General features: G+C 41.5%; 2 protein-coding genes across 2 annotated transcripts in view; one reads left to right on the top strand and one right to left on the bottom strand.

The window, feature by feature from the left end:
• Window positions 1-26516, top strand: part of T265_00830 (hypothetical protein) — a gene marked incomplete at both ends in the record, with an annotated part of 54033 nt that overhangs the window by 8993 nt on the left and 18524 nt on the right. The window contains 3 exons of the mRNA XM_009164702.1: window positions 21289-21419; window positions 23010-23211; window positions 24052-24102. Of these exons, the coding sequence (XP_009162966.1) occupies window positions 21289-21419; window positions 23010-23211; window positions 24052-24102 (384 nt within the window). The remainder of the gene's footprint in view (window positions 1-21288; window positions 21420-23009; window positions 23212-24051; window positions 24103-26516) is intronic.
• The window catches only part of T265_00831 (hypothetical protein), a gene marked incomplete at both ends in the record, with an annotated part of 83376 nt that overhangs the window by 43545 nt on the left and 13315 nt on the right, over window positions 1-26516 (bottom strand). Inside the window, one exon of the mRNA XM_009164703.1 lies at window positions 3881-3956. Coding sequence (XP_009162967.1) covers window positions 3881-3949 — 69 coding nt within the window. The remainder of the gene's footprint in view (window positions 1-3880; window positions 3957-26516) is intronic.

Raw genomic sequence — 26516 nt, 5'->3', positions numbered from 1 at the left:
CCAGCGCCCTGAAGATGTCTCCTCGAATGGTGACGAAACGTTTGCAAATCAATTGCCAAGCTCGGTGAACAGATCAACAGCCACCTGATCAATTACCAACCAATATACCCGAGCTACCAATATTCCAAAACAGTACCGATATTACTTCCTTCTTAAGTTCACTGGCAGCATATTTTAGCACAAAAGAACCGAGATTGTTGTATAACTAAACAGAGTGATTTTGTGATGTGACTTAGAGCAGCGTAATCTGAGTCATTTTTCCGAACATCAAGTTCTTAGATTGGCCTCATCGTAAACATATTGGGACGTAAAGTGTACGGTTGGTCGCATGAATAGGAAATCGGACTGATATTTTGGAGTTTATCACAAACGCTACGCCTAATAGGCGTGTCCTATTTTGTGCAGTCAACGGACGGTTCTATAATCAGCTCCAAAATAAGTAGGTAATGGTTACTCTTATACTCATTTCGCATGGTATCTCTGTCGCTCCTGATATTTTTAAATATTTCTGGAAAATCAGACATCATAACTACTTTCCTGATCTTATGCGGTTAGATCCAGGGCATCGTTTTTTACTCCGGCAAACGAAAAGAGTCATCGCAAAACACTGAATCGTCGTGCATTCCAGCTGGTGTGCATACTAGAATTTAGATTCATTCTCATAGCACCCTCGGGCTTTTAACGTGGTGCTGATTATGTTACATGAAGACTCGGCTAAACCAGTGATCACCAGCTGAAAAACGGATGTGCACTGTGCAGTGAAGAATTTACAAAACTTTGTGAAAATAATACATTCCACAATGTTTCAGCAGTTTTGTAGACCGTAGGCAGGACATGAAAGCCAAAGAATCCTGACTGGCAAGCTCGTTGTATCAAGCCAATTAGGTTCAACAAAAATTAACGGTCCTCCACGCAGAAAAATAAAAAATGTCCTTAGGTAGAACTGGTTACTGTTTTTTAACCAAAATCCTGAATGTTCATAGAAGGTAATAATATTAACAAAAGCAGCGAAGTAAATTGCATCACAGCCACACACATACAAGACGTAGGTGGTTACTCATTTGGGTGCTTCGTTACACATAGTTGGGGAGCGATTAACGCGTTTAGCCAATCCAGCTAGGCTTGTTACATCAAAGCCAATGGAGGCCAAATCATAACAAATGGTAAATAGATCATTCATTTGCAGTCAAAATGATCGTTTACTCAGGATCGTCACTAGATTTAAGTCAATATCTTGGTTACAATAACGAAAGTGCATTGTTTAAAATGATTAATTTCTAGACACTTTCCTCACATAAGCGCAGCAATGCATTGAATTCCTATTAAAATACTTGAATAAATGTCTCCACCTTAGAAGATATTTGTGCGCTTTTGGGTTTATCAGTAGCACTGCAAAAATTTTGCTTTGGGTACTGTTCGAATCAGTGCAAACGCAGTGTACTTCCTCCAGCATTTTGTGATAAGCTAAATAAACTACCTGAATGCATGTTATATTTTCAGAGCGTAGATTTGACTGAATCCAAAAACCCAAAGCGCAAATGCTTCCAGCCTTATCGCACTACCCAGTGGTAGCTACTGGATAGTCAGTTAGCCTCAGTAGACGTCCGTCCCCGCGTAAAACCTAATATTCGCCAAGTAATCAACACGAAAGTCCGTCAGATACCATCGAGCCTCGGAAAGCTCGGTCACATTAGCATTTTTGACCTTACTTGGACTGATCAACCCAAACTCAGCGGACTCATAGAAGACACAGTGTGAAACAAATGGTTTTGGAGAAATTACTTTAGGCCAAAAACGTTTTTATCACCGTAGTGATACGTCTTCGAAAGTAAACATTATGGTCTGGGGCGCGGAGATGTCTCAGGGTATTTTGTGTTTACACCTGTCTTCTAAACAGTAGAGCACGTGCCGTTTTCTCTATGAGGATCTGCAACCCAAGAGAAAAACAGAACCCCTTTGCTGGTACGTTTTCGAAAGTAATTCTCTCCGCAATCCATATTTACTGAAACTTGATATTCACAAAAAAACGAATACTGGGGCAAGTTTTGCAATTTGGCAGCCCGATCACCGCCGTCTGTTCTCTCTCCCACGTTGGACGTGCCTTGGCCATTGGTGTAGCTGTTACATAATCATCACATGAACATGAAGTCATGTTTCTATTCAACAGATGTCTACCGCCTGTTACCAGCAGCAATCGCCATGAACCATATGCGAGGTGAACAAAAAATGGACAATCCAACACGTGGTGGAATTGGTCAAATCATTTTTAAAAGTTTGTCCTTAAAAATTTTAAGACTCGAAGTCCAACCTTTGGTCATACTTCAGAGAAGCAACATTGGCAATCTTCAACAGAGCCTAGTAGATAGATGAAATCAGGGCGTGAAAGAGTGCGTCAAAGTTTTTCAAAGCAATAAACCAGAACAGACCACAATGCCCACATGGAAACAAACGCAAAATGCCACTGATGTGCCCACCAAACACGTCTGTTTCCGACTAGATAGATGAAATCAGGGCGTGAAAGAGTTCGTCAAAGTTTTTCTAAGCAATAAACCAGAACAGACGACAATGCCCACATGGAAATAAACGCAAAATGCCACTGACGTGCCCACCAAACACGTTTGTTTCCGAAGTACCTAACAATATACAAGCTTTCATGAAGGAAACCACTCACGAGTTTGCTGAAAACTCTTCGACAGCCCACGACCGGTTTCGCCCTTCTTGGGACTCATCAGGTAGGCGTAGTCCCCGAGTTTCCTTCAACCCTATGCTCTACTTGAATCCAAGCTTGTTGGTTACACCTCACCGTAATAAGTCTTCCATGGCTGGAGTTGAAACTTGTTTGACGAACTGGCGCATGAACCTCGGTCATTCCCACGTTTTTCTGTCACCTATTCGACAACCTGACTTAGGGTTGGAACCAGTTTTCCACTTTCTACACAACCAAAAATGTTTCTAATCCATTTTGAACTTCCAAAGCCGGGTAATCAGAAAAAGCTTTTAATAAATGGCATGCAAAAGCAACTATATGATAGCCAGTCATTCAGTAAGACTAGGATGCGTGTGAATGAGAGAAGAACAAAGTTCACTTCAGACCGCAATGGCTGAGTGACACATTTTCTCCGTCACCGAGTTGCTCACCATGCAGTAAGCGAATTCCAGTGGACTATCTCAAAGAACAACATAGATGAAAAAATTACCCAGTGCATTTCGAGCGGATCCCCATTCATGAGTTTCATGCCGTGTGTCTTTTGGAATCATGCTTGAGAAATTTTACTGCTCTCTAGTTCCACCATCCCTTCTTTCTGGAAGTTTATATATTAGCATCGATTGCACAGCGTAATAGTCCTTGCATATTACTAGTGATCACCGTGTTGCTTTTCTGCATATGGAACAAAAATTTGCCGCTTAGTGGAGCACTCATTTTTTTGCATTCGTTTTGACCATGAGTACCGAATCAGTTTCAACCCCCCTCAGGCATCTCATTCTACTGAGTGACAAAAATGCTTTGGTTTTCTAAACGCTATACCACCTGAATTTCAAGGTGGAATCCGCTCAAAGAACACCACAAACAAGAGCTTGATCAGTCATGCGTTAGAACCTGTGGTTAACGCCAACTAGCAGCAGTAATGAAAGGGTGACTTTAATTCACGTTACTCTCATTTCGGCTAGTTGTTCCTTGGCCGTCTTTACAAAACAATTAATGGGCTACTATTTAGGACAGTGGGTATTCACAGCTGAGTAGGTTTTCATAATTGACGCTTGCATCTGTAAAATGCTTACTGGAATTCTAGTAGGAATAACTGGAATGAATCGGGACTATTTGTTGCTTTTTACCAACAAGAGTAAATGGGCAAAAAATGTAAACAAAAATTCAGCTCACGGTAGGCAGCGCGAGTTTGATAAGATGGTGAAGCTCGACTTTCGCACTGTGCCACATCGATCTGCCCATTCCTGACCTGAGATGGCGGGGTGAAATCGAAAGGGAAATCTTGAATTGGAGTGCTGAAAAAAGCTAGCTTGTGATCAGATGATACCCATTTGCTAAACCAAACCAGGTAAATAAAACAACTGCTTCGAATATTCACCTATCAAAAATCCCTTTGCAACATGATAGAGCTTATTCGTATGAAAAAGTGGACAGTTTGAAAACTGGTGTGGTAGCCTATTGAACCTCAGTGTCGACCCAGCTCACGTTTCTAAGACAAAAGAACTTGGCTAGTTAGGCCCACTGAAAAATAGTCTGTAGTCAACCTCAGAGGCTCAGATGTCAAACACATTGTTCTCACAATTTGTGCTACAACTACTGAACAGGGAAAAACAAAATGCAGATAAAGACTGCATTAAACTACGCATCCTCACTACCATCACACATGAAAAGTTGCAATCCACAACAAACATGAGTACATCTTCTCACCAGACAGTCAATTTGGACCCTGTTGTTGATATCCGTACACCTCAGTAGATAATGAGTGTTAGTAGATACCACAAAACGAACTCAGAATTGACACCACCCAGATTAGACGTCAACGACTACTCATTGAGCTAACTAAATTCAGAAGGGCAAAATTGCGACAAACGTCCAGATAGGTCACAAGTGTCAAACTACTCCAAAAATAAGGTCATTGGATGGATGAATCAAGCAGGTAGCTTCAATAAGGTGAATGATCGGTTAGAAGAAACTGGAAAACAGAGAAACGACCATTCATTTCACTTGCCCGTGACATTGCTTGGTGGAATAGTGCGTGCAGTAAAAGTATGTCGTATAACAACTCGCAATGCCATACAATCGGTTTCAGAAGATGGGATTCTACACAAACTAGTATCCTCATTGGTGACCGATTAGTTGGTTGTTTCAAGACAATAGTTGGTCACACACAAAAGTGTGTGAAATGTATGAAATACCACGTTATTAAGAGAGTTTCCAAACCCGTGCAAAGTATTTATTAGTGGAAGAACTTCAGGTATAGAGCCACGTTCCTGACACCTTTATGAAACGTCATTGAATAAGGTATTTTTTCGCCGAAAAAAATACGGTTTATTCATCGTTTCCAACCATAAATCGAACTAATCAGCCGTTCCAAACCCGTGCAAAGTATTTATTAGTGAAAGAACTTCAGGTGTAGAGCCACTTTCCTGACACCTTTATGAAATGTCATTGAATAAGGTATTGTTTCGCTGAAAAAAAACACGGTTTGTTCATCGCTTCCAAGCGTAAATCGAACTTATCAGCCCTGGTTACAATAGCAACCACCTCACCCTCACGACTCATCGTGCTCGCGACCGGTCGACTATCACGATCTCACTCTCACTCATATATTTTGTCTCGGCAAATACTGTAGACTAGTTGGCCGATATCCAACATGGCCTACGTGGCATCAAACAACAGCCAAACAACACATCATGATGTCATCACATATTTTCTTGATACTACGTTAACAATCACGTAGCAATCCATAAACGTGTCCCTGGCAATGCATTCGTTACAACAACTAATAGATCACCGACATGATATGACGTCATCATCGACAATGCATTTTCTCCCAGAAGAAGTACATTTCTATACGTCGCACGCCACTTGCAACAGCAGTAGATGATTCACTGATTTCTTTGACTCGAAATTATACGTCTACCTCAATCTACCGATCTCTATGTTTTACATTTAAGTGCCATCGATATGTACCTATAAGCCTATAACCTTTCTTGTAAACTCTGTATACTATACTCCACTAAAATGTAGTCAATATTCCTGTATGAAGAACGCTTCACCTCTGCACTTTTATAGCTTGAAAGTGAACTCTTGGGGGATGGTCTGGCTCGTGTCATTTGAAAAGCCATTTGATAAACTTAGATATCGTAGCTAAATACCCCGTTTAGTTGAGGTTTCTTGGGAGACATAAAGACGTATGCCATGTAAACAAATATGGATTTTTAAGGGAGGAACTTAGCCCAAGACTACCTCAATAAAAATATAAGGGTAATGTGCACTTTTCCTTGAGTAAATCTCACACAAATCGTCTCGAGTTCTGATTCACCTATTAGTTAACCGCATTACCAGAGGTGATACACTGGTAAACGAACTGATTTCCCATCCCTTTTGGGAATTTTTTATGCTCAGAAGGGGTTCTTTCAGACTCACAGGGATTTCTGTCAGCAGATCTGATTCTCATGCACCACATGCCGTCCACTGCATTTATCTAGTCAATGACCACTCACACACACACACACACTACTTCAGTGCTCTGCGTTGTTGTCTGATGGAAATCCGTCACTGTCAGATCCTAAATAAGGTGAAAGTCGTAAGATTTTAAAGAATTTTTCAGATGTTTCCAGGTTGGACGGATAACTAAGGTGATCCCATGCATCTACTACTTGACAGAAAATGGGTAAAACTACTGCAAATGTTTTGGAACTTTCAAACTCATTTTGATCTCAACCAGATCACAAGGAAGGAACATTTTCTTGATGGAACAAACTTTAAGTCTTGGTTTTGTTTACGGAAACCACGGTACTCAAAAATAATCTGTCTCTAGTTTGGCTCACACTTTTGGAACGCCTCTAAACTTGTCGAAATTAAGATCATTCAAAATACTAACGTTAATAACTTGGGTGATTGTTTAGACAAAGTGAACACTACTTATGTCCACTGAAAATGATTAGAATGAGTGCATTTAAGCTAAGACTTGGGATTCTACACACACTTGGCCTACACAACAATTTACCGCAAACAAAATTACTGATTTCTCCTTCATTATTACCCGAGATCCATATGTTAGGCTATGTCCCTGTTTGTGATTCTGCTCTAGTTATCATACGTTTTCATCATTACACGATATTGTTTCTGCCTATTTATACACGGAGGAGGGGTTGCATTCTCATGGTGAATTCTAAATTCTGAACCCGTGAATTATAAGAGATCCACTGAGAGTTCCTCAAAAAATGTTCTAGTTTTAGTGATGTCATCTATTCTAATACTGAAGAAATGAGATTTTCTAGAATCCGTACTTCTCACGAAGAAGCATTTTTGTAAGAGTTACAAAGGTGGGTTATGCAGGAGTTCTTTCGTTTATGGAAATAAACTTTTAGGGCCAGCTAGACTCCAACAGATTTTGAAATCCTAAATCGGCTGATCCCCGTATTTCCTTATCAGTCCACAGATAATATGCTCGCCCTCTGGAGTTAGAATGGGTTCTATCGTGGTCCGTTTTCCATGTAGGAACAGGCCCAGCTGGTTACATAGAATTTTGATTCACTAATTATACAGGATGGCCGAAGCGGCTTTACTCTGTCTAACCGGGAAGGCACTGATCATGTGGTGTAAGCTAGAAAAATTATGGTGCAAAAACATCCAATTATGTCATGTGTTCATCTATTTGGTGTGTGACATGCAGCGGTCGTTTCTTGCTCATCTAGATCATCTCTCATTGGAGAGGAGATTAGATGAGCATATGGTACACTCAAAAATGCCATTTTCTAACCAAGAAATACCAGTTTTTGAAATAAGAAACCCAGTACGAAAGAAACCGCATGCCTACGGACAGACTAAAGCCACCGAACTTTTGATATACCGATTGAGCTATCGAAGATGTTAACTACCCGTCATGCCTATACTGTCGAGTCACCACACCTCTGACTAACAGCCGATATCTATCGGTGTCATTAGTAAGCCTTGTGTGACTTCCAGAGTGGATCTGATATCGATTTCATTCAGGTGCTTTGGGGGTATTGATGTAAATTGCTAGATGGTACTGGTTTGACACATCTTGACGGTTGATATGAACGTGAAGACAACTCCGTCCTTAAGCATACTTTTCCGTGTATTGGGTCTCTCACCTCATGGCCAGTTAAACCCCCTATTAATTCCTAACAAACTAGGAGATGTGAATTAGGGATATATACCTAATTTTATGCCTAATACAGCTGAGTCCATGATACTATTATTTTGATTTTGTATTTCGTCCTGCGAAAGAGTTTCGGTAACAGTCTGAGAAACTAACTGTTAACTTACCGGAACAAAAACCACACTTTAAGATTTCAGTCACCAGGTAATGATCCAACGGTTTATCTTTCGGTCCTGAGTAGTCAGCCAAACCTCGAGATCTGGGCTTTTTAAGCAGATCACTTACTAACTTCCACGTGAAATCGATTACAGTAGCTATCATGCGCACGACCACAATCATATGACCTCTGAACTCACATGAAGAACCTTCTTTATAATCCACAATTCGTCATCTCCGCACGCCTGTACGTGTGGCGGTTGTACACAAACTCCTCTCAAAACTGCCCTTGAGTTTAAGCAACCTGATTAGGAGGCGTGTTGTACCGATCCAAGAAAGAAAATCTACGAAATGTATTCACTGTTTGAAATACTCAGTCTAATTAGCAAAGCAATGTAAACATTCCCAGTTCCAGCGGCATCTTTTCGATGCACGAGGCACGTTACATAGCATTCTAGGCGAAATCCTGATATTTATAGTATTTGGTAGCTGGTTCGAACAGCTGAACCACATTACGAAACATCATTGAAGGGGATCGATCGCGCGATCGATCGATTGACTAATCCCGCTACCAGTCATATGATCATGAAGTTAAATAACTAATGATGCATCAGGAATTTGGTTTGTCACCATGTTTTTGGCTAACATGTTTGAATCCGGATAACGTTTGGTTTTGCCTGAGGCAAATGAAAGTGAGACACAGTCACGAAATAGCCCTAGGCGCTGATGCGAAAAAAAATGAAGCCTCATGCAAAAGCACAAAGGCCGAGGAAAAATGAGAATATCTGGTCCGTTCATATCCATCTTGTGCACTCGTACGTTTGTAAAACCGGAGGACCAAAGAGGCGTTTACTGTTTACTGGGGAAACTTTCTTCAGACCCCACGAAAATTGCGATGGTTGTCACTTGACATTGACTTTCCAGCCTCTCGGACTTCACCATGGTTGTTTATTTGTCTTTGCTTCTCGTAGTCACTAGCAGGTTAATTTCCCTCCCTCATGTAAAGCGCACCTCCGCCACGTGCATCGTTGTCTCCTCAGTGTTTTAATATACACAATTGACTTAGGTGGCGATACTATCAGCAAGCACTAGTGACAGTTTAGTTGGATAAATACCTAGCTATTACGCCTCATAGGATAGATAAAAGCACCCATAAGAGAGGTCGAAGTGCTTGGTCGAAAACGAAATGCCCTGAATGAATGACGGTTACTGGAATGCCAGTGTGTACTCTAACGCAAACTTTAACGTCGGATACCATTTATACTTCAGATAGGCCAAAAGATTTGTCGACAAACGTTGTCCCGAATAGGAGCACTGTGTGAATACGTTCGAAGCAGATGGTACAGGAAAAAGCACGGCCCAAAAGTTTATGCGGTTTGACCACATTCATGTACAATCGATGACAAAAGACCTCGTGTGAATTAGGGAATATGGTGAGAACTTATTGTTTGAGCCGAATGGGGAGGAATGAAAACCTGTCCTACAGAGGTGAAGAAAAGAAAGCACAGCATTTTGGCAGTTTCAAATTTCCGGTAGGAGATTATTTGACCTGGAAAGTAGAACAAGGATTACTCAAAATAATAGCTTGCTGTTCAGGAATCGTTCGCCTATGTTTGGGTATCAAAAGCAAAGAGCTTCCATAATACGATGAAATACCCCCAGTTAACACGATCGCCGTGTAAAAGCACGCATAACAGATTGCGGTATCAAGGGTCGAACTCCATTTCGTTCACTGACTGCCTGTAACCCATCTGGTAGTCCTCTTTTCACGCGTAAATGTATAGTCTGTTCTATTCTAATGCCTTTCGTACTTTATGAGGTAACAATACCCCTAGAATATGAAGGTAATGGTCACTCAAGGGGACCTTCTTCATCTATATGCCACATTGTTGGTTGTAGCAGTCATTCAAAGTAAATACGAATCCTTTCCGTAAATTAATTCAGTCTATGCCGAAACCCGAGAATCACTGTATGGCTGATTCATCCCTACTTCGAATCACCACTAGTGCACATCTCACAAAATTCCAGAGAATCCCGAGCCTGTGACCTCTCAGTTAATGGTTTGAACACCTAATGGTTTGGTCGCGAACAGCTGATCATCATCGTGGTTAATTCACACTCAGACAGGACACTCCTAGTTCAATCACGGAAGAGGCGTCATATGGTCACGAATCGACTGATTCCTCGAGTGGCGACCATTCATAAGGAAGTTTCGCTCATCTTGTGGAACTCTTCATTCTCTGAGCTACTTATTTACTGACGATAGTGCAGTGAGATTTGGTGATTTTGAACTGAGATTTTCGTTCGAGACTACCTTTATTTTTTCGAGATGCAGCTGTGCGGTGCTTTTCGGCTTTTCAGCACAAATTGACTTCACTACTAAGATAAGAGCTCATTTGAATACCCCCAAAAGTGGCTTAATATTCACCGCTGCATTGGCTTTTCGGGCCTAGCTTTCCCTTTTCGTCCAGTATGCCTTATTTCAAGGAATAAGTTCACAATTTTTTTGAAAATTAAGGCAATGCGTTCAGCCTCAGTTTATTAAATTAAACCCGTGTTAAAAACAGTATGGAGCGGAACGGCCACACACCAACGTCTCTGCATAAGATTTGTCAGAAATGTAAAGCGTGACAACCCTGTCTTGACTATGTGACACAACGTTTTGGGAAGTTTCATGTCATTAAATATTCCTCTGTCCTGACTGTGCTCGGTGATCGTTCACGTGGACAGAGAACTTTAATGGTGAGATACTCTACTGGTATAATATATCAACAGTCTGGTAATATCTGCTAGCGGCCCTTTAAGAAAAAAATCGCACACAGTTAAAGCAGCTTCCAATACCCTTTATAACTTTTTTGCACGTTCGTCTAAGCACCTGACATGGAGGAAATTCGACTACAATGCATCTCCATATTGCCTGATTCATGATACCCTCAATGTCAAAACTGAGAGCGAATAGGGCGTCGGACATCCTTCTTTCACTTCGTCGGTCACTACAAATGCAAAGGAAAATTGCCCATAGTTTCTAATTTCCGTGACCGACTCAAAGTTACCACTTATTTATCCAACAACTGTGCTTCCATGCGTTTATAAAGCTTTCTCAAAAGTGAAATCAAACGTTCTGCAGATGTTCAGAATACATGATTTCGTCAATCTTCGACGGCGCTGCAGAACCCAATGCGAGGTGTGAATGGGTTGTAGTAGCGTAGGAACAAAACAACCAGTCTCAAACATCAAAGTTAGTCTACCAAGCGGCCTGAAAAGTTCAAGTGTTTAGGTGACGATGGACAGAAAGGCACCTCACTTCCCTGCGGTCACTACACTCTTTGAGAAACTCCTTTTCAAAGGTGGGGATGAACGTCCATTCAGTTCATTAAGAAGCCAATTTCCCTCAGCATACCTCAGAAAAATAGATAGCTATTGTTTTTACAGTCATTATATTAGCATCATTAATGAGATCACTCTAAAGTTTGCCTTTCATATCAGTGCACATATTTGAACTTAGCAAGCTGCCCCAGTCACACACATGTAAGATCACTGAATGGGAAGTGCGCCAGCTCCATACCAAGTGGAATACCCCATCGCATCCACAAAACCTGTTTTCAGCACTCTAGACCCTCTTTGTCGTTCATACTGCATGAACCTGTCTCCCTCACTTAAAAACCATTAACCATCACCGTGAACCAACAATACACAACTTGTCTTTCCAGATTTGAAAACCACTAGCAAAACGCTGTGTACACAGCTATAGGATAACGGTACTTACTGAGCAGGGTCCATTTTCGTAAAATCCAGTTCAGTTTGGTTCTGTTGTTTACTGTTATTTCTGAATATTATGGTGTTAAGTCATTGCATATTCCGGTTATGAAAGAGTTTTATGCTCCTCGAAATGCGCTCGGCTGTGGCACGTGTGCAGAGATACATTGGTGCACCTGTGTGGTGACCTTGTGGGTTCCACGTGATTGGCTGCTTGACTCATTGTGTTAACATGGAGGTTAGCGTGGATGTGCTTGGTTTGAACACGAAAAATATGCCTCTTAACGATAAATATCGGTGAAGCATGTTATTGTTACCAATAAGCAGACGTCCTAATGGCCTGGCTCAATTACAGAGCGGATGAACTTTCGATTGGACTTTCAGCCTTTACGCTTGTCGCAGCTTTTTAAATTTTCTGAAATGTACCATACAAGTCATTAAATAGTGGATTAAGTAAATCACATCCCAAGCTTGTCTTACCTCAGTTGTTGACATTCCAATCAAACCAAACTGCTCAGAACTTATACTGACTCAGGTTACCAATGTGCAGTCTTCATATTAACTTCGACTGGAAGATTCTGCAACACATTGGACTGTTGGTACGTGTGCCACCTCCATTTACTGACTCAGGTTACCAATGTGCAGTCTTCATATTAACTTCGACTGGAAGATTCTGCAACACATTGGACTGTTGGTACGTGTGCTTTCCACCTCCATTTCTGCTATTTTCGAATTTGTCGTTAGGGGGAATCAAGTGTTGGTCTGACCGTTATTGGAACTTAGACGGTCTCCAAGATAGGTTGACACGTTACCCACTTGTCCAAGCACTACCCTACCAAGGTCGAAATACCAACATCCGTTTAACCTGTGAGTCGTATTCAACTGTTCACCTGCACCTTCAGTGGTCTGTACATGAGCAGGGTAGGTGTAAAGCCTGAAAAGGTCACGTCCGCAAAACTTTTGTTGTTTTCTGGCTGGTCCTAAAACAACATTATCCAAATTCACCGTCCCATCACCGATCGCAAGATATCTCGTCGAGACTGGACACAGAGCTGAATTCAACTAATCTTTCCATGCTTTTGGAAGGAAGTGAACCAACACAGAGCCTCAGGTTCTTTGATGCTACACTGACCAACTCTTTTAAGCCTGTTGTCCTCGGACAGATTTGAGCGTTACTCTGGACCTACCTCAATTTTTCCACTATTCTTATTTCCACCGCTAAGAGACTCCGCTAGGTTAGACAGACTGTGAGTCTGGATGGCAATGGTGAACACTAGCTTAAATAGTTGTGCAAACTTTATGGCTGCCGAAAGAATCAAAATACATTTAATTGGCTTTTAAGGAAGTAAACAACACGTATTTTTGTCGTGTTTGTCCTCAGGCATTAGTTATAGCCATGGAACAATGTGCCTAAGCGTAAGTGTAAACGACCGACTTTTATTAACATTCCACAAAATTCTATCACATCCCTTTCCCAATGTGTTACACTCCTGAGATCCTATTACGATGATTAGCATAGAAGGAGAACAGTCGTAGTTAACCCACAGTGACTGTAGTCTTCTATAGCTGATTTGTCGAAAGTAGAAGTCTATCCAGTAGAAATGGCGGTGCTTGGGGTAGAAGAATCATGTTAGTTAATAATGACAGAGTATTTATTTAGTTGCCCCTTCATGTGTATATTTGTTTGTTACAGTCACATCTTACTTTGCTGAACAGCAAAGAATGATTTTATGAATTGCCACATCCACTTATGCAAGATGTCGTGTGGCAGTTCCTATCCAGTAGTAAAGATAAAATACTGTAGACTCATCGTATGGTTCCTGCTCTCACTAGTTTCGTCTTTCTAGGCTGCAGAATCTACTTTTTCATTTTATTTTCATAGATAATTCTGATAAGCTAGTTCGTTGACACTTACCACATATGGGATAAATAAGTCAGTTTGCTACCTCCAGTTTACAAAGGATTCGTTCGACACATTGAAAATTCACACTGATTTTCTATGGCCCGGAGTTTTACAATTACCGAACACCGCCTCGGTAAACGAACAAAATATTCTTCCTTAGATCACTGACTTTGGACTTGTCGGTTCCCATGGTCTACATCAGATTTTCGACTGTCTTTTAACGTGCACTCTTCCGACGGTGTGAGGGAACAATTTTTTCAGACGGTAAAATTCTCATTGAATTCATGCTACTCACAGTAATATTGAAAGGTTGCAAATCAGTATGCTGTAAAAGCGTTAGTTTTAATTTAGCTTGAGGTGCACGGAACATGGAAGACTTGAGTGAGTTTAAATTTCACTGCGCATTCCACAGTTCATCAAGCTCTAGACTGTTTCTCAAAAATGAGTGCTCCGATAAGAATAACTTTGACTGTTCAACAGTGAACTGTAAGAAAATTCTATTTGGAATAGACGAATGTGAGAAACCAAAGCTCTAGACTGTTTCTCAAAAATGAGTGCTTCGATAAGAATAACTTTGATTGTTCAACAGTGAACTGTAAGAAAATTCCATTTGGAATAGACGAATGTGAGAAACCAACCTTCAAGATTTCTCCTTGCATGTGATCAATAAGTTATCTCTAGCTTATTCTATTGACAACTTCACATGACCTGCAATATTGATCACATGCCGCCTGCTAACTGCCAGCTTGCGAGGGCATGGTGACGCATTAAATTAACTAAGTGTGCATGAAATTGAGCACTTAACCAATGACCGACAAATCGGTTTTCCCTGAGCATATCTGCTAAAGCCACGTAAATATAAATCCGAGCGGACGCTCTTTTTCACCTAACGCCTGACTCTTCGTTGGGTTGTATTGTACCCTCAACCGTAAGAAGTACGCGCCGGAGCTTCTACTTCCAAAATCCTTACTGCAATGCAGCGCTTAATAGCATAAGACTGTCAAATTAGTCTGCATTTTTAAGGAGTAGATGGTTACACCGTTTCCAACTCCTGACCTAGAGGAGAAGGATACCAGCGTGGTGTGAGAATGTCTGTGAATGTCAAATGTGCACTCTCCGGCATAGCTCAGTGAGTTATGAAAGGACACAGGCCTCAGTCAGATACAATCTCTTCGTAGCGGTTTCTCCGTCACTTAGAACTGAAATCAGCTGCAGTTAGACTGAGTGCAGCCAGATCTTTACACCTTCGTGTTTGGAGACCATAAGATCCTGCTTTCATGTATTTGGAAACTTTGCAGGGTATGTCACACAACAATTCTCAGTGCCGCGTGTGCTGTCATTTCCTAGGAGGACTTCCTAGCTAAAGTTTTGTTCACAGTTGTTCACTGGGCTTCCATCGCAAAGGAAGTTGAGTCAACCCTGCTGATACCGTCTTACTTCAGTATGATACCCAAGTGTGTTTGCTGCAGTGCTACCCAAGGTTCTAGAGTCCTTATTCTCAATGGCTTTCTTCTCTCGTCACACTAATTTCCTAGATTCCCTTTTTTCTTTGCAGTTATCCCAGAGGCTTTTTTCCTCACACTTGTATAAGTTAGGCGTCAGTACGTATTACTGTTACGGACAGTGGTGACCATGGCAACGATAGTGTTATCCGTAAAAATGGTGTCATTATAGGGTGGGAGTGGCTGTGTGTTTAAAATGCGATGTGCGGTTTGCTTTTCAAATCTCTAGTTGATGGTCTTACTGGAATTGAAGCGACGACCATTCAATTCTAGTCACCTTCTGGGATGTTAGAAGCAGCTAGTCTAGGGAAATAATTCAAGTAAAATTCAAATATTTTCGTGAAACATCATCAGTAAGTTCACTAAGGTTGTGTGAGCGGCTCTGGAGAAAGTGCTCACTAGATGCCAGTATCGTTCACTTTTGCGGAAGATGAATGTCGGAAGATCCCCTGAATATGTGCATTAATAGGCTCCTGTAAATTATGCGCACGAAAATAGGAAAACTCCTCTTGGTCAGTTCAAGTATCTCAGGGAATAAGCCAGCTGTGAATAGCGCACCATCGATAATTGATTTACTGATTGATTTGACACCCACACCCGTACCTCTCACCAGCCATTACTGTCTACTGAATAGCCCAGTAGCAAATGAATTGGCTCGTCCTACGCTATTGAAACTGTCAAGATCAGTGTCAAATTGTTTTCATCTAAAGTTCTAAATGCATCAGTAACATCCGCAAAGGAATCGACCACGCTACTTGTGTCTCGTCAGCCACCGAACCGACGCAGTAAGCAAGATAGCCGTTTGTCTTCCAAGCTTTTAAGCCAGAATACAACTATTACACCGTTTCCAACTCCTGACCTAGAGGAGAAGGATACCAGCGTGGTGTGAGAATGTCTGTGAATGTCAAATGTGCACTCTCCGGCATAGCTCAGTGAGTTATGAAAGGACACAGGCCTCAGTCAGATACAATCTCTTCGTAGCGGTTTCTCCGTCACTTAGAACTGAAATCAGCTGCAGTTAGACTGAGTGCAGCCAGATCTTTACACCTTCGTGTTTGGAGACCATAAGATCCTGCTTTCATGTATTTGGAAACTTTGCAGGGTATGTCACACAACAATTCTCAGTGCCGCGTGTGCTGTCATTTCCTAGGAGGACTTCCTAGCTAAAGTTTTGTTCACAGTTGTTCACTGGGCTTCCATCGCAAAGGAAGTTGAGTCAACCCTGCTGATACCGTCTTACTTCAGTATGATACCCAAGTGTGTTTGCTGCAGTGCTACCCAAGGTTCTAGAGTCCTTATTCTCAATGGCTTTCTTCTCTCGTCACACTAATTTCCTAGATTCCCTTTTTCTTTGCAGCTATCCCAGAGGCTTTTTTCCTCACACTTGTATAAGTTAGGCGTCAGTACGTATTACTGTTACGGACAGTGGTGACCATGGCAACGATAGTGTTATCCGTAAAAATGGTGTCATTATAGGGTGGGAGTGGCTGTGTGTTTAAAATGCGATGTGCGGTTTGCTTTTCAAATCTCTAGTTGATGGTCTTACTGGAATTGAAGCGACGACCATTCAATTCTAGTCACCTTCTGGGATGTTAGAAGCAGCTAGTCTAGGGAAATAATTCAAGTAAAATTCAAATATTTTCGTGAAACATCATGAGTAAGTTCACTAAGGTTGTGTGAGCGGCTCTGGAGAAAGTGCTCACTAGATGCCAGTATCGTTCACTTTTGCGGAAGAGGAATGTCGGAAGATCCCCTGAATATGTGCATTAATAGGCTCCTGTAAATTATGCGAAGCAAGCTTAAACTGTTTATCAAGTTGAATGCCATTTTAACATCAAATGTAGCTATTATTCTTATCCTACATATTTGACTCTTCCATTCGAAATCGGCAAGACCGTTCTCATTTCCTACACTATTCAGTCAGGCAGAGCTCAACCGACTGAGGTCAACCAACTATTCATTTACCCTGCTCCTCTGAGACGAACTTACTCCAAATGGTGACAGACTAGACTGTATACCAACATGGTCCCAGTCCGATCTCTCCTTCCTTATTTTCCTTCCTTTCGCTTCCTTACTTTCGCTTCTTAAGGTAATATTAAGACCAGAACAGGCTTTGTATGGGACGCTTCTCGTAATCGTTTAGAGTCTCAAACAACCTACCAAAAGGGCAAATAGACTTGACAGACCTGGCAATATAAAATATGTATATATAGCCTATAGATACAAAACCATCTTGCGTCTTTGCATGTTACCATTTACTCGTTCGTGGTGCTGCCGTATTCACCGGTTCATGTGTACAATTTGCACGGTTTTCATCGCTAAAGCCAGCAACTTATCCCAATTCTTCAAAATCATCCTGTTGATACAGGAAGAACTTTTTCAACTCCAGCTTTCTTCAACCTTCCTAATCTCAGAAGCATCCCAAAGCATCCAAAGCAACTGCTTAATATGGGGTTAGTGCGACAAAGTCTTTTGTGACATCATAAGTAACACGCTTCGTTCTTCAAAATTAGCGCAGAACGGTTGTGAATAAGTACACTGGTCAGCCTACTGACTGATATCTATTGGTATTTACGGAGGTGAGAAAAAAGATCTTGCAGGGAATGATTACTTTACTGAAGGCAGCAAGACAATGTACACTCTTGGATCATAGCCCATGGCTTATATCGAAGTTGGTCCAACAAATACTTCAGTCGATCGACCCGATTCAGGTCCCCATCGAGTCCATCACGTTGTCTGACTGAAATTTTTCCCTTGGTTTCATATGGATAAAAGATGGCAGGCAGCTATCCACTGTAAAACCTAACTGAGCTATCAGCATCGCTGAACCAGAAAGTAGTGCGCATTGATTATATAAGCAGCCATCTGTAATGAGTCCCGATATGCTGAACTAAGCTGATTAAATTGACGTCATCTCACGCAGTTAAATTGTGCCTCCAGACACACTCACATGCTATTGAATTATTTGGTTGAGCAGGCCTCTTTGTGCCAAGAAACCAGATAAATCTACACCTAAATCCGGTTGTTATTTGGGGTCTAACAAATGAATGGTAGTAAAATATGGATTATTAGCTGAAGTTCCAAGGCAGACAACGCTGGAGTTGGTGAATATTTCAATAAGTCGTTCGAGGTCCATCAGTTCGAAGTTACACTGGGGCGATCCGTGGCTGTTGTTTAGTCTAGACCAGCTTGTAATGGGCTGCAGAAAACGGATATCACGCTCAATAATGATGGTGCATTCAGTGTGCTTTAGAGCATATTAGTTTGGTTCCGCTCTACCATGAAAAAGTGCACTTGTTAGAGGCATGTTAAGGAAATGCCCAGTTACCCAATAATTGACTAATCGATGGACGCATTTGTTGAACCAGTTTTCGGACGTGTAGTTCTAAAGTTCATGTCGTTTGGCCGGATAAGATAGCTGTAGGCATTCAGTGTACTGGTTACGACAGTCAGAGAGTAGGTTATATTGTCATATGAATGTTAACCAATCTCCATGCGCAAACCAATGGTTGGTGTCGCATGTACATGGTGTGTGGCACCGTAGTAACGAACTAACATCAAGCTAAATCTGAGATGGATTTGGCATGCGATGTTAAGGTCTGGCCGACCCAGGCATAGTGATAATACGTGACAGACCGCTACGGCCTGGCTAAAACAATGTGCTGAACAACCTATTTTAACAAAACATTCTAGTTCGAAAGACAGGCGTTGACTAACAAAAACAGATCTTCCACTTTTAGTAAGGGTGCTCGGTACGGGAATAAATCACTGAGATGTTCATTCCAGATGAGGCAAAAATTCATTACGGACATACAAAACAGATCAACTCAACGAATACAGCTAGAGTTTCAACATGTGTCAAGGTACTTCATGAACGAGAAAACGTCGGTGTTTTGAAAGTGCATGTCCTAGAAGGAAGATGCTGGTGTTCTGTGCTAACTCATCTTGGGCTTCTAATCAGCTGATCTAATTCTTCCATTCTGTTGTCATTTCATATAAGAAATATAAGTTCAGCAACATTTTATCGATTTTATGTCTCATCTCGGTGCCACTCACCGAAATACGTTGCGATTATGACGTTGCGCGAAGCTTTGTTCGTCATCCTCAACTTTTTTCATGTTTGAACACACCAGTCTGTTACTAAAAATAGTCATTTCACAACAAACTAATAAAGGCTTCAGAGGTCCTTGTGACATAAACTTGTAAATTATGGTACCAATTACTAGATAGCACGGCTACGTTAACCACAAGCTAAAACACCGAAATCCTGTTTGTTAGCTGATTGAATGACCTGGAAGAACCATCTTGATGATGAGTCAAGTCTGCTTACTTTATCAAAAATTTTATGCCTAGGGTTTTTCTTGGTTAAGTAATAATTTAAAACCACTCAATTATACTGGAATATTGGCAGCTTGAGTGCGTTCATTTGTGCTCGATTAGGTGGCTATTGATCTGTTCGCCGAGCTTGGTAATTAGCTTGCGTAAGTCTCGTCACCAATAGAGGTGGCACATTATCTACCCGAGCACTCATTCACCAATCGACTAATGACGAAACGTTTTCAAGCTATTTGCCGAGCTCCGCGAACAAATCGAAGATTACCAGAGCAACTGAAAATAGGACCACACAGTTTAACAAACAGCTTAGCAAGAGCGTTTGTGAACTTTGTAAAGTTCACAATTCGTTAGTTCCAAGGCACAAGGCTAGAAGAAGGATGAGTTACTATAGCTATCCCTTTAGTTAAGGGCACTCGTATATACGGTATATATACTGAAAATTGGAACAGGTTACTCCCACTGACATGAAAGCTTGAAATTAAATGTGTTTCAAATCAAACTGGATATAGTGCGGACGGCTTATATGAACTGCAAGAAAAATCCATCCAAAATACCTACCATATCAGTAGGAGATATCCCATTTGTCCAATTATACGCCTGACCAGACCAAGGTCGACGCGGCAAATAAAGCTAAGTCAGCTTTGACTGGAGTTTGTATAGCCCTGAAAAGCATGAAATATTCTAGGTTAATCTTTTATTCAGGCACCCGAAATAAAAGCCATGCCATCATTTTTCCGTGATTCCAGCAATCCCTGTTGGTACTTTTTCCTATTTCGGCGGTGAACCCTACAAGGTGTTCAAAGCTTGATACCTGCCGTGTTGATTCGGGTCCGTTTTAAACCCGAGAAAAAAGGCCAATGGCTCCACCTTGGATTATCTTTTCGTCTTTGCAAAATGACTGTCACAAGAATGGAGTTCGGACGTATGCCAGTTTTTTCTCCAATTACGAAAAGCACAAAGTGATACGTTTCCCTCTCGATGCGAAAGTTCAAGTACGTTATTTAGAGGCCGTAACAGCTGATTGTTCATGATTGATCCTAATATTACCTTTGCTACGGGCAAGAGAATCAGTTTGAATGGAGATCACCAACGCAACCATTTTCAGTGCTTTTGAGTAAAGGCCAGCTAAATAACCTGCATGTGTCAACATTTGTGCTGTCCTTCCTTCCGAGGCCTCTAATTCAAGGCTACTTCTGTATATAATCAACTAGAGGTCAAATATATGCCCTTTCGATTGTGAATGACATACAGAAAGCCATCACTTGTTCATCCGATCGATACAGATAGAGGCATTACAAAACTAAAAGCGAGCAACCCGTACAAATAAGACAAGGATAAAGTGCAGTCTGCGGGCAAATGTGTGAAAACTTTCCGTCCATGGTCGATTGGGCTGGGTGACCAGCAGTCACGTAAGCAGACCATGGAAGACTCAATACGACTACGAACACATTCTGAGTGCAAAGACTCGGTTTGTGTGAGCGAATCACTGACCTCAGTTGTGACCAGACATACATACTGAAAAGACCTTGGTAGATGGACATGTGCTTGGTGCCTACCAAGATCCGTTCAACATGTGTTCGGCCACAGCCGAGAAAATCGCAATTCGCTCCTGTGAGTCAATGGCGATCGGCAGTTATATTTCCTATATGTCTGACTACTCATTAGTAACGTAATTTATTATTTTACCACCGTTCTGCTTCCTTGATGCTCGTTGCTCAGGTTTGGCTCTCGTTTAAGCTCCGTTAAATTTCCAGTAATTGACGTCAAGCTTTTGTTTTCTCTTGCAATTTCGTGTCAGCTCTACCGTTTTCAAGCGTCTGCTCCGACGAAGAAAGGACCGCCTGGGATCGAACTCGGAAACCGTCGGGGGCAAGCGGCCTATCCGCTACGCCAACTCGACGTCGGGGGCGGTCCTGATTTCTGTATAATGTCTGTGTTGCCTCTAACCCGATAGTTATCATTGATACTTTGTTTTAAACGGGCCTAAGTGCACATTCCGATTTGACACGTGGCACGCGCTGCTTCGCCACGCTGTTACATAAAGACCACAGGTATATTTAATTTGTGTCAGCTTCAATGGGTGTCCGTTTTCCAGACAGTTTCTATTACCTCCTGAACGAACCGACTGTCTTCTGCGCTGTTATCTTTGTATGCGACCTACTTACACTGTCTGAATGCTCGCATCCAAAGCCCTGTTACCTCACCGTCCCTAAGTGTCATAGAACCGGCTCTCAATACAGCATCTACTATCCTCATCCATCCGTTCCTACCGCCTACTGAATATGAACTGCGTGTAACCATATGGCTCCTTAGATCTTTGGCTGCCCGTATTTTACAACCTGATTCAGTGTTTCATTGAATAAGTGTTTGTAGTCGCGTAATTCGCAAACGAAGATGCACATGAGTAAATGTACCTAGAAGGCGCTACATCTGAACGTTACTCTTAAAAATTCAAACCAACGATCTCCATCTGTGTTCAGGTCTGTTGCCCACTAGAACAACGGAGCAAACGTAGAAAATATAAAGAAAAACTTGTACTAAAATCTAAGCAGACCACCAGCACCATTTAAGTGACATCAAAAAACAAAATCAGAGAACAAATCGAAAAATGAAAGACAAAGTAGGATAGAAACACCCTATAATGCCCTACTGTCAGGACCTTGGGGATCGTGTACTCATCCTAGTTAATGCAGTCGATTCATCCGAACAACATACTTAACAAAGAAATTGGCTGGGATTCGGCTTTCTTTATAAATGAATCCAAATTAATTCGCAACTGGGTTCATTTCTTCAACAACTTGAATGTCTCAAAAATATTGGAAATGAGTGATTGACTGCTCTGCATCTGGACGTGGATAGGAACTTTCAATAAATATCCCGGATTTTTTTAGCATTTCTGCCCATCAAACAGTCCTCTTGGGACACATTTCATGTAAGCGTTTGAGGCATCGAAGAAACCGATAGCCACTTGAATTGTGAACAAAGTCACCTGTGCAGATGAGGTAATCCATGTTCGTCTCACGCGTAATGATGGAATGCTGGCAACACGCTCAACTGTCATATCAGTGGTTCCTTACTACTTCGACACAGTTAGGGATCATTGGCTCCACAATATCTATACTTGGTATGGAGTGAGCAACACACTCGCAGCAAGAGGGATATTGTGAAAACGAAGCTGACGTAGAACCATCTTCTGCAAACAGTCCAATAGCTCTAAACACTCGCACTGTTACCAGGTCATACCTCGACAACTCCGGTCAGCTTTCCGGTAAGTAATCGGTTTGTTTTCTGATGCCCTCATTACTTTCAGACTAGTAAGTGTTCCATAGTGTCAGTTGAGCTGTATCTGTCAGGACATGAAGAGTGGACCACCAGATATAGGGGAAAAGAGTGTCATGTTAGCCTAGTTTGTATGCTTGGAGAAGCACAAACCTCATGTTGTGCATGCTTGACGAATTAAGAATGTATGCATGAATAAAGAGAGAGTTGTTAGATTTCTCTCTTCCTACCCTATATCAGAGGTACCATCACAACCGCAATCGCCAAAAATATTGCAAAAGTTACCAGACATGCAATTCTACAGTGTAGCAAATCCCATCCTCCAACGTTTGGTTATATCGACCGTTACCGTTCGTCGTTTCGACTTATCTGTTTGTATCGAATTTACCAAACCGACGTGAATTTCGATTGGGAGCTTGAACGACGGGACAACGGTGCAAACGTACTTTTAACTGCGACTAATTTACTTTGCATCATCCAGCTATGAAAACCAAGTGGAGGGTGAAATATACGCAACAGTGGATAAATAGGGCTAAACATATAACTACACATGAAACGTTCCATGATCTATGACATGACAAACCACATTAACAAGAGACTTTCTAAGGATCCAGGGGTTCACAAAAGGCACTCATATTTGCGACGATTCGGTTTCAACGAGAGACTCAACAGAATCTTTCGTTTACCAAACCGACGTGAATTTCGATTGGGAGCTTGAACGACGGGACAACGGTGCAAACGTACTTTTAACTGCGACTAATTTACTTTGCATCATCCAGCTATGAAAACCAAGTGGAGGGTGAAATATACGCAACAGTGGATAAATAGGGCTAAACATATAACTACACATGAAACGTTCCATGATCTATGACATGACAAACCACATTAACAAGAGACTTTCTAAGGATCCAGGGGTTCACAAAAGGCACTCATATTTGCGACGATTCGGTTTCAACGAGAGATTCGACAGAATCTTTCGTGGTATTCTTCAACTGAATGTCCTGTACAAGGACCGCCTTATGTTTCATTTGAGATTGTACGTGATGTGTTGCATTATTGAAGATACATTACTCATAAGCTTGCATTCAGAGAGTTTTCAGTGTTCCTTCAAGAAAAGCTTCAAAGCTCAACAAAGTCCAAGGGACTGGCTATAGCAGGAAGTGCCCTAAACTAAACCCTCCTAGTGCTTTCAGGACGAAAGTTAGTTACACATGATACTCCTCAACAATAGAACGAACATTTGTACATTCAGCACTTATTGTTCTGCTCCACTTTGATGCAGCCCGCCTCCAAAGTACCAATGATCGGTACAACAGAGGTACCGACGCCGCAGGTAGTTTGCAACTGGATACGTAGTCGAAAGACTAGAACCAATGTAGATAAAGGTACAAGGCATCGAATTCATCAAATATAGTTTTCGTTACAAGCAGCTTGCATTCAAAAAATTCAGTTGCGTGAACGGTAAACGTCAATAATCAATGAAAACCAAGAAGTGCCTGTATTTCTATGCGACAGACTGTAGTAGTTTTCGCTAATCGGAAATCACTTTTGATCTTAGCCGCTACAGATTAGTGTATACCATACTTCTATCCACAACAGTGTGGACCAAAACTAGGAAGGTCAGCTCTTTATTTTGTTGGTTCATTCCAGGAAATACTTGCTCTCGATTTCGGCCCTCATGACAGATATAGAAATCATTGAGTCTGTGTCCTACCAATGGCATCTTCATCTGGAAAATCCACCGGGCCGTGGACCAAATTGTCAAACGACCAGCTGCTCATCATCCTATTGAGTAAACCCTTTTGAAGAAAGTAAAACGGTTACTCTTCAATTTCTTTCAAGTCACTCAAATCGGGAAAGTACTTCGTTTCTCACACAAAGCTGTTTATCTCGTAACTACTGTCATTCGTACACTCATTTGGGTTTAACGGAAGACTCAACCAAATCCAGTCGACTCTCTCTTTTACTCTTTTTCTTCAGAACAAATCAGTGAGAAAATAGGAGTATTTTGCGAATTCTGTCCAGTCTGGGATCACTTAGAAAATGAGGGCGGTGGAAACTGGGGAATTGCACCCACCTGATGAGCTCGACGTGTAAAGGCGACACCGGTCTTGAGCTTTGGAAGGCTTTACATCAACCTTATTAATAATCTTTCCTTTTAGCTCCTCCTTTCACAACTGTCTTAGAGGATAAGCACTCTCTTTCAATAACGCACTTTCACTAATGAGTGATTGAGCAGGGTTGAACAAATAACTCTAGCTGTTCTATATGGTCGTATGGTGCTATTTTATGTTATGCACACCGAGAGACTTTTTTGACCAAAGTGTCATCAGCACCTTCCGAGACGCTGGGTAATTGAGTAAGTCAGTCAGTACAACAGGACGTCTAAACCATTCTTCGGGATTTAGTCAAATACGCTCGTGTTGAGCAGTTTCCATTCTTTCCAACGTGTACGAACGCTAAAGAGTGTAGCTGAAATTTCCGGTTTGGGTGCACCTATTGAGAGGCCTTGAATAAATATTCGTGGAATCTTTCCTGTCAGGACCTTCAGCCGCGCAACTGTTGGGTGCGCACAGATAGAGTCACAGGATTCGTACGGCTTAGCTAGATAAGTCTACAGTTCGAGTGGGCTTGATTTTTTACTTTTCCTGAAGAAAAAAAACAGATCAAAATCACGCAGAACTTTGCATTTTCTCGCTGAACCTCATTTTCTGCGTAAAAACACTGGTTCCACCAGTTACTGAATCTTAAAATAAGTATTTGGTAGCTGGTCAACCAAGTGTTTTTCTTTTAAGAGTGGTCATCGTGCTCCCCGGGGAACTGGTGTAAACCAACCCTGAGTTCGGGATTTCATCAAATGTTTATTTGGTTAGATCTTGGAACACTCAGTCATATTGGTGCTATAGTCCCCACTCAAACTCATCGGGTGGGTCAAGATGGATCAGACGCGAGGGCCTTTGGTTGAAATTTAGTTCAATGCGAGTAAAGATGGCTTGTCATCCGAAACAATTTAACCATTTTGCACTAACCAACTGATTATCTGATCATGGTTATCTTATTAAGAGATCGATTACAAGTGTGTGTGTGGCACTAACCAACTGATTATCTGATCATGGTTATCTTATTAAGAGATCGATTACAAGTGTGTGTGTGATTACAAGTCTGCAACTGTTCCAAACGGTCGGCTGGAACGTGGTTGTGTGAAAGTATTTGAGAGCTCCTAACAAAAAGATTGTGTCCGATACCTTTATCGTCCCCTGATATATCTCAATAACGAAAAGAGTGCTAGTGTGGCCGAAGTTTTCCTAAACGGACCACATTTTCACTATGAATCCTCACTTAATGAGTCAGAAGCATTGGACATATTCCAAATGAGTCGCAACGTAGGAAACTCGACTGCCAGTGATTAGTGTAAAACGCAGTCCCCTTTATCCACGGCATTAGTGCAGAATGGAGGCCTGAATCAAGGTGCGTTAACATTTCCCTCTGTAATGCATATAGGTTACACCTAAATCTGGGTTAACTGAACATACAGGTGAAAGGAACAAGGCCCTCGCTGTGGAGTTATTTATTAGGAAACACCAAGTGAACAGTTACAGACTATTGGACAGGGGAGTAAAACTCTCAAATGCATCTTATTTACAAAAACCGAATATCCATCTTCTTCCTGAACGCGTCTTCCTAAACTTTCCTGGATATTCATTGACTGTTTCCCAAATGCAAACAAATGCGACTCCACAAATTTCG

The sequence above is a fragment of the Opisthorchis viverrini genome (genome assembly GCF_000715545.1).
Source record: "Opisthorchis viverrini unplaced genomic scaffold opera_v5_8, whole genome shotgun sequence".
Classification (NCBI taxonomy): Eukaryota; Metazoa; Platyhelminthes; class Trematoda; order Opisthorchiida; family Opisthorchiidae; genus Opisthorchis; species Opisthorchis viverrini.
Note: the sequence above shows the minus strand (reverse complement) of the source record. Positions and strands in the feature narration are given on the sequence as shown.